This window comes from Spinacia oleracea, chromosome 4 (assembly GCF_020520425.1).
Source record: "Spinacia oleracea cultivar Varoflay chromosome 4, BTI_SOV_V1, whole genome shotgun sequence".
Classification (NCBI taxonomy): Eukaryota; Viridiplantae; Streptophyta; class Magnoliopsida; order Caryophyllales; family Amaranthaceae; genus Spinacia; species Spinacia oleracea.
This window is the reverse complement of record NC_079490.1, coordinates 47,217,277-47,226,869: the sequence shown is the minus strand read 5'-3', so window position 1 is coordinate 47,226,869 and position 9,593 is coordinate 47,217,277. Positions and strand designations below refer to the sequence as shown.

Sequence of the window (9,593 nt, the reverse complement as noted above, 5' to 3'; positions counted from 1 at the left end):
CAAGCCCAAAGGGACTAGAAAACTAACTTGGGAACACAATCACAGAAGGACAAGGCTATAACGAGTTAAACCAACTCCTATCTACTGTGCTAGGTTTACAAGTGATATAGTGACTAATCCTGGTCCGCACTATGTTCTTGTCAAATATTGTGTAATCTCGTATCATTCTCATTAATCACACACGTATATATAGTACAACTCAGTTACCTAAACCCTAGGTACACATTAGGTAACATACCATAGTTAGGACTCTACAGAATATTCACAGAATAATATCTAATATCTTAACATATCTTAACATCCCCCCTCAAGGTGGAGCATGTAGATCTCGAATGCCCATCTTGTTCAAAAAAAACTCAAATTTCGCCTTCCCCAACGCTTTGGTGAAGATATCTGCTAACTGTACCTTCGTCGACACGTACGACGGACTGATGATCCCTTCCTTGATTGCATCTCGAATGAAATGACAATCTGACTCGATGTGTTTTGTCCTTTCATGGAACACCGGATTCTGTGCAATATGCAACGCAGACTGACTGTCGCAATACATCCTCATGCCTTGGTCGTGTGTCACCCCCAAGTCGCGTAGTAGTTGTTTCAACCACTTCAACTCACACGTCAGAGCTGCCATCGATCGATATTCTGCCTCAGCAGACGACCGAGAAACAGTATGTTGTTTCTTGGTCTTCCAAGAAACTGGCGACATACCAAGTGACACAAACCATCCAGTCACCGACCGACGCGTCATTGGACACCCTACCCAATCCGAGTCGCACCACCCCTCCAACTGCAACGCACTGTCCGACCGAAGTAGTATACCTTGACCCGGACACTTCTTCAAGTATCTCACTACTCGCAAAGCTGCTTCCCAATGTGCCTCCTTTGGTGCTTGCATAAATTGAGATAGGACATGTACAGAGTAGGCAGCGTCTGGTCGCGTGACAGCCAAATAAACCAGACGTCCCATCAGACGCCTATACTGCTCACCGTCCGACAGGTCTGGCCCGTCTGCCAATGCCAACCTATGATTCTGTTCCATGGGAAAGTCCATAGGTTTTGCTCCCAACAATCCGGCCTCTGAGATGATGTCGAGGGCATATTTTCTCTGACATACATAGAACCCTTGACTACTTCGTGCCACCTCTAACCCAAGGAAGTACTTTAGAGCCCTGAGGTCTTTCATTTTAAAACACTCCTTCAAGTATGCCTTAAAACTCTCAAGCGCAAACTTGTTACTGCCTGCGATAATCATGTCGTCCACATAAATGAGCACACTCAGCTGCAACGTACCTTTAGACAGAGTAAAGAGCGAATAATCGGACAGCGACTGTCGAAATCCATAGTGCGTCAATGCCGTCGACAACTTCTGGAACCAACATCTAGGTGCTTGTTTCAACCCATACAACGACTTTCTCATTCGACACACTTTGTCAAAGTGATTCTTCTGGAATCCAGGAGGAATCTTCATATAGATCTCTTCCTCCAAGTCACCGTGCAAGAACGCATTGTGGACGTCCATCTGATGCACGTCCCACTGTTTGACAGCTGCGACAGCTAGGAAAGTTCGAACTTTCGCCATCTTCGCGACGGGAGCAAATGTCTCATTATAATCCAACCCTTCCTCCTGATGATTCCCTAAACATACCAATCGAGGCTTCAGTCTCAACAAATTCCCATCCTCATCACGCTTCTCAGTATACACCCATTTACTCCCCAGTGCTTTCTTCCCTTCCGGCAAATTTTCCAACGTCCATGTCCCCTGTTCCTCTAACGCGTCGATTTCAGCAGCCATTGCCTGACGCCACCCCTCATGTTGCATCGCTTGTTTAAAACTCTTAGGAACTTGCCCTTCTTGCAATGCTGCTATATAATGCCTGTGCTTTGACGAAAAACGCTCATAATTAACAAAATATGTGATAGGATAAGGAGTACCTGAGGGTGGTGACGCCGTAGGTGTTTTGTCGGAAGTACTATATTTTTCCCGTATTGTATGTATCACACAGTCTTTCAGCTTTGTCGACGGAAACTTCACACGCTTCCCCCTTCCTAACTCCGTATCCTCCACACACTGCCTTGTCTCACTCTCATCACTACCCGTCGTCTCATCTACACCTGAGACGACGTCTGATTCACCTCGACTAGGTGTATCATGTTTTTCCTCCCTCACAGTCGACAAGACCTCCTCCGTGTCACCCGCAGGCGACGACACCTCCTCTGTGGCACCTGCAGGTGACGACACTTCCTCATTGTCACCTGCAGGCGACACCTCCTGAGTACATCCAGTCCCACTCTCATCCAAACCCCACTGGTCAAGCACCCCACCAGCATCATGCATTACAGGCAACATAGTCGACGTGTCTGCGAATGGAAACGTCCGTTCATGAAATTTTACATCCCTTGAGACAAAGAACTCGTGTGTCTCCAGGTCGTACAGTTGCCATCCCTTCCTGCCAAACGGGTAACCCAGAAACACACATTTGCGACCACGAGACGCAAACTTATCCCCTTTACTCCGGAGATTATACGCATAACACAGACACCCAAATACCCGGATAGACACATAAGATGGTGGTTTTCCAAATAACATCTCATAAGGGGTTTTATTTTCAAGGACCGGTGTAGGTGTACGATTGATCAAGTGACAAGCAGCCAGAATACATTCCCCCCAAAATTTTATAGGAAGATTCCCTTGAAACCGTAACGCTCTCCCAACATTCAAAATATGTTGGTGCTTCCTCTCGACTCTCCCATTCTGTTGAGGTGTCCCAACACATGACGACTCAAACAGAATCCCATTTTTAAAGAAATAACCTTGCAAACAATTAAACTCAGTACCATTGTCACTGCGAACAACTCTCAGGGATCGATTAAACTGACATTTAATCATGGCAACAAAATTAAGAAACGACGATTCAACTTCCATTTTATTGCACAATAAATAAATCCACACACCCCTAGAATAATCATCCACAATGGTAAGAAAATACTTCGCCCCACTCGACGAGGGTGTTTTGTAAGGCCCCCATAAATCAAGATGAACAAGGTCGAATGGGCGACTTGCACGACTATCACTATTTGGAAAACTCTCCCTACATTGTTTCGCCCGTGGGCATACATCACAAATGTTTTTATTCTTCCTAATCTTATGACTCACAAGAGGAAGTAACTGCAACACTTTTTTCGACGGATGCCCCATACGTTGGTGCCACAAGTCGACCACACACTCCACTGCTAGCACACGAACCCTTGGAGCCCCACGGAAAAAATATAGTCCTTCATGTCGATCACCCACGCCAATCACCATCCTCGTCGAGCGGTCCTGAAGAACACACATTTTGTTAGTAAATTGAGCAGCACAATGTAATTCGTCACTTAATTGAGTTACAGAAATTAAATTGCAGTTCAATTTAGGCACAAATAGAACGTTATCGAGCACACAACCATCCTCCAAGACCACCGAACCATATTGATTTGAATTTGCAGGTTGACCATCTGGTAATACAACCTGTTGATTACTCGATGTTTTGATATTTCTCAGAATTGAAATATCACCCGTCACATGACGTGAGGCCCCACTGTCAACAATCCATCGTAAATCAAGATTACCTTGCAACTTGTTTGGTGGTCGTGATAAGATGTCAACAATTTGCTGGACTTGCTCCTTCGTCACACCAACAAGCTCATGATTGGTTGTTGTCACTGCTCCCTGCGATCCGCCTCCACTCGTCACAGTGGTTGTCGCCCCTGCTGTGGTATTACTCACGGCATTAGCGCGAGCGACACCACTGGTCGACGACGCTGCCCCACGAGCTCCTCTGCCTCCTCTAATCGACGTCCTGCCTCCTCGACCAGGCCCTCTACCACCTCGTTTCTTCTCATCCCACCATACGGGAAAACCAATCAGCTGATAACAAGTTTCTTCCTCATGACCCTCACAATTGCAATGACCACAAAATCTGTCACTCGCATCTCCCGACCTCGACCGACCCTTAGTCTCGACCTTGAACGCCATGACACTCTCCTTACCTCTCGTTGCCTTGGCGCGCATGGTCTCGGTATTCATAACCGTCTGGTATGCCTCGTCGAGGCCTGGCAACGGCGATCTTGCTAACAGTTGTGCACGAATGGCTTCATAGTGATCGTCTAGGCCAATTAAGAAATAGTGCAGACGATCTTCATCATGAATGTCCCCCACCTGCTTCGCTATGTTGCACGTGCAACCCGCACATATACACCTTGGAACTCGTGCATACTGTACGTACTCCTTCCATACCTTCGACAAGCGGCCATAGTACTCCATGACGCCCTCAGACGTGCCCTGCTTGCAGCCACTCAGAGCCATCTTAATATGGCAGACCCTAGTTCCCGACACGACGCAGTACCGCGTCCTCAAATGACACCACAACTCGTGAGCAATATCAAAATCTTCCAGATTCGAACGCAAACTCTCGTCTATGGTGTTTGTGATCCAAGACACCACCATCGAATTGACCGCAATCCAATGTTTCATCTTCGTTGCGTCCGTAATGGGTTCCTTCACAGAACCATCAAGAAATCCAAATTTGAATTTTGAAATCATCGAGCGACGAACGGCTTTGGCCCATTCATCGTAGTTCGATTCTCCTCTTAGTTTCACAGGGGTGATAACAATACCGGGACCGTCGCCTGACCCGAGATAGTAGTCTAGGTCGACGGCGGCGGCGATGACCTTTGATGGTGCCTCCTCATCGGAACTCATGGTGATACTTAAGGAATGGTTAACTCCTAATCTCGATACTCAACAAGCGAAGAAATTCGCTGTTCTCAATACTCGGCTACACTCTCTCAGATTATTGCGGAAAAAAAAAACTAGGATTTTTAACCTAGGCTCTTGATACCATGTCAAATATTGTGTAATCTCGTATCATTCTCATTAATCACACACGTATATATAGTACAAATCAGTTACCTAAACCCTAGGTACACATTAGGTAACATACCATAGTTAGGACTCTACAGAATATTCACAGAATAATATCTAATATCTTAACATATCTTAACAGTTCTTAATACATTATGAAGTTAGTCTAGGGTGTTGAACCTTGTTCTCCCATACAACCATATTACGTTGAAGCCAAATATGGTAAACCGTTGCAGAAATGCCAGTATACCAAACCCCTCTTTGGAACCTTCTACACCTTGCTCTATCAACCCCTCTATAACATCAAGCCATTTCAGAGGACATGCAACCTATCTTGAACCATGATTTAATTAAATCCCAACATAAGTTATTGTAATCAGAGGAAAAGAACAGATGATTAGTGGTCTCGGGAGCTTTCTCACAAAGAGGGCACAAGTCATCACTACAAACCATAATCGATCTGTTTAAGTCGTGCTTTGGTGCGCAACTTCCCCGACATAGCTAACCAACATATGAAGCTGTGTTTTGGGATATTTATCTTATTCCATACCCCTCTGTGCCAAGAAACCTTACTTGAGATTGTTGAGGATTTAGTCAACCAAGCATAACCGTTGCTCATAGTGTAGCCTTTGATAGGATTTTCGTTCCAATTGGCTCCGTATGACCTTCATTGCTTGAACTTATTTTTGACATCACAAATTTGCTTCCATGTCCAACTGGCTGCCTTAGAGGGGGAGTAAGACCACCAGTCGTGATTATGTAAGTAGATATGATTAATCCAATTAATCCATAGATTATCTGATATGTTTGCAATGTGCCAAACATACTTGCCAATAGCAGCCAAGTTCCACAAGTAGCAATTCTTTAAACCCAGACCCCCACGCCTCTTAGGGCGACAAATAATATCCCATGAAACTAGTGGAGTCCTAGAATTGATTGGTTTACCGTCCCATAGGAAGTTTCGACATATGGAAGTAATGTCCTTTAGAACCTTTTATGGATTAAGGAAGATGCTAGCCCAGTAGGAATGGAGAGTGAGGAGCACCGAGTTTATCAATAGGCATCTCCCTGCATAGGACAAGGATCTAGAACCCCAACAACGAAGTCTTGCAGTGATTTTATCAACTAGAAAAGCACAATCTAAGACCCCATGTTTTTTTGAAGAAATCAGAATGCCTAAGTAGCGGAGTGGGAGAGTCCCTACAGAAAAACCAGAAGCCTCCACAAGTCTTGAAACATCATTTAGAGGCATATTAAAAGTATAAATAGAAGACTTAGCAACGTTTGCAGCTAATCCTGATGCAACACAAAATGTTGCAAAGGCTCTCAGAAGCAAGAACACTGACTGGTAACGTAGTTACCTTTGCTGAACAAAAGGAGTTCGTTGGCAAAAGCAAGATGGCACAAGCGTGGACTTGAGCACATGGAATGGAAGGAAAAGTTATCCATAGAGCTCACATTGCTCAGAAAACGGGAAAGATATTCCATACAGATTGTGAAGAGAAGAGGGGAAAGAGGATCCCCTTGACGCAATCATTTCTTTCCTCGAATGTAGCCAAGTAGGCTACCATTGAGGAGAATAGAAAAACTTATCTTCACTTATATGGCATGAAAATAAAGTCTTGTAAGTTGAAGAGAACAACGCTTTAATAAATATTTTTGAAAATATCAACTTTTATAAAAAAAAAAAAAAAAAAAGATCGATTTAGCAAACCAATGCCTTAAGCCACTCAGCCATGACTTCTAAAGCATTAACCACGACATTTACCCAAACATCATATTCATAATTGAAGATATTAATGTTTCAAATTGTACATTTTCAACCGTGTCTAAAAACTTGTGTCATTTAAAAAGAATAGAGAAAGTATATTAAAACGACTCTAACAAGATAACATATGACTATATTATTTTTTACAGGCTAATGAATTATTATTGTCAAAAATTTTAAAGTTTGTCCTAAAATATTAGGATGGGACAGTGTTTTAGTTTTGAAAGTAGGGGTAGTAAATAGAAAGTGCAATAATTTAGTAAACGTAGACCAGTAGACCAGGTGAAAAATATTGAATGGGGACAAACAAACGTGTATAAATCAGTATCACAGTCTCAGACTCGTCAGTCAGTCAGTCAGTTTATTTACCATTTTAGCCAACGACGACAGTCTTCCTATAGCAGTTATACTATTTCTGCCCCCACAACATCAACACCCTCTTTTTACTCATTTTGGATCGCTCTACCATTATTTACTCATTTAATATTTAGACCGGTCCACTCTTCTATTTCCCAAATAAGATCAATAATATGTGTACAATATACTCTCTTCTTACACAATAATATTTTAATTTGAAATATGGATAATATTTACAGTTGAATAGAGTCTTCTAAATTATTTTTTAATACTCTAACATAAGAATAAACATATTGGTGACAGGTCTTATTTTATAAGTTTCAATCAATACTATAATAATATCATAATTTTATAATTTTTGTTAATGTAGAATTAGAGATACAAAATTTGAATTGATAAACGTAAAAAGTAAAAATTGGAACATGGTTGTGCGGAAGTGAGGGACCAAAATAAACAAAGTCTGTCCTCTCTCACTCTCCCCTCTAAGCTAAGCTATTGATTGAGCTATATAAATCAAACTCCAGTTGTCTTCCCTTTTTCCTTGAAAGGGAAAGCCATTAATGTTTACTCAAATCTGCCTGCCCTAGAAATAAACACACTACCATTCCTACAACAACTACCACTATTACTTGTAGAGTTCTAGTACTATGAGTAGTACTATTCTTAGAAGGCAGTAGTTGTACTGTTCCTAAAATAGAAACATGGGATTCATTCCTTATAAGTTATACTATCCCTCAAATCTTTCTTAACCCATGCAAATTCAACCTCTTCAACTCTTTATAATTATACCCTTTTCAAAACCCTAGATCTTTTTTTTTTCTTTTTTTTATTGGACCACAAATTTGATTTTTAGCTAAGATGGATTTTATGATGAATAGTAATAATCCTATCTACAGCTATAGTGGAGATGGAGATGGAGGTGTAGGTGGAGGTGGAGGTGGAGGTGGAGGTGGAAGTGGGAGTTCTTTTACTCTAACTACTGGTGGTGGTAATGGTGGTGGTGGTGGTGGTGGTAGTGGTAGTGGTAGCGTTGGTTCTGTTGTGGGTTCAGAGTCAGGTGGGAGTAGCAACGAGCCGTCCCCACAACGGTCGGTCCAGTCCCTTCCTAGCAGGTACGAGAACCAGAAACGGAGGGACTGGAACACGTTTAGCCAGTACCTGAGAAGCCACCGGCCTCCTCTGCCGTTGTCACTGTGCAGCGGGACTCAAGTGTTAGAGTTCCTGAGGTACTTGGATCAGTTTGGAAAGACAAAAGTTCACAACCATGCTTGTCCCTACTTTGGGATCCCCAATCCTCCTGCTCCTTGCCCCTGTCCACTTAGACAGGCTTGGGGAAGTTTGGATGCCCTCGTAGGCCGTCTTCGGGCTGCCTACGAGGAGCATGGTGGACGGCCCGAGACTAACCCTTTCGGGGCTCGGGCCGTCCGGCTTTACCTGAGGGAGGTCAGAGATTATCAGGCTAAAGCAAGGGGTGTTAGTTATGAGAAAAAGCGCAAGAGACCTCCCCCAAAGAAAAACCCAATTCAACTTGGTTTACCAACATTGAATTAATAATAATCACTTGTGCTAGCTACTCATTTCTAGTAGGGTTCGTTTTAAATAATAATTATGCTTCAAAAATGAAGATCATGATTTCAACTATAATGAACTTCATTCTGCTGTGCTGCTTTTAATTTTCTTTCTATTTTTTATATTATTCTCCTTCAATTCTCTTGGAAGATCGGCCTTATCGGACTATGGAATCGACGCCGATCACAACCACAACGAGAATGATGATAATGAGATGATCAAGTCTTCTTTAGTAAGTGTTTTTATTTACCCTCTACAGTGGCTCTAGCTAGCTTTATGCTTCACCCTCAGCTACCTCAAGTGTAACTGTAATACATATTTATACACCTATAATTGCAAAACTATTACTACTTTTTATTTTTTCAAAGACCATAATATCGTTATTTGATGATGAGTTTTAAGTAGTAAATAATTAATTATATTGGGTTTGTTTTTATGACATAAGATGTGATGATTCATATAGCAGTTCATCTTATCTATATAACCGCGAATCTTATAGAATTTTATTCTTACGGTTGCTCTTTGATATTTCTTGATATGATGATGCATTCTATACTTGAATTTGTGACGGATTTTGGGGTGAAATGAATTAAGATAAGGATATGGTGGTGGTGTTCATCTTTCCAGATGCAAAAAAGATAACAGAAGAAAGAAAATAGTATACATATGTTACAGGTATTATAAAAAAAAAAAAAAAAAAAGGAAAAGTATTTTTTAATGAAACTAGGGATTGAAAAGAAAGCTCATTGGATTTCTGGAATTCTTGGTTAAAGAAAATTTGGCAATTCAGCTGGAAATATACAAGCTACATTTAATTTCTTGCTTCAAGTAAATGCATTAGCCTTAATTATCAATGTACAATTAATATGATACTCCATACCAGTCTCTTCTTTTACAATTTTTTTGTTAAAGTCCACCTAACAACTATATTACTTAACATGGTTTGACAGTTAAATAATTAGTGGACGATTTGATTGAAGACTAGTGGATCTCCTTATG

At 41.7% G+C, this 9,593-nt stretch overlaps 1 protein-coding gene across 1 annotated transcript; it reads left to right on the top strand.

The window, feature by feature from the left end:
• The first annotated feature begins 7,485 nt into the window (after nucleotides 1-7,485).
• Nucleotides 7,486-9,052, top strand: LOC110795471 (protein LIGHT-DEPENDENT SHORT HYPOCOTYLS 4-like). The gene has a single exon (XM_022000485.2). The coding sequence runs from the start codon at nucleotides 7,884-7,886 to the stop codon at nucleotides 8,574-8,576; it is 693 nt and encodes a 230-aa protein (XP_021856177.1). The 5' UTR covers nucleotides 7,486-7,883; the 3' UTR covers nucleotides 8,577-9,052.
• The last annotated feature ends 541 nt before the right edge of the window (nucleotides 9,053-9,593 follow it).

Bases quoted from the DNA above. Each gene is read 5' to 3' on its own strand.
- LOC110795471 (XM_022000485.2), top strand. From the start codon at position 7,884: ATGGATTTTATGATGAATAGTAATAATCCTATCTACAGCTATAGTGGA.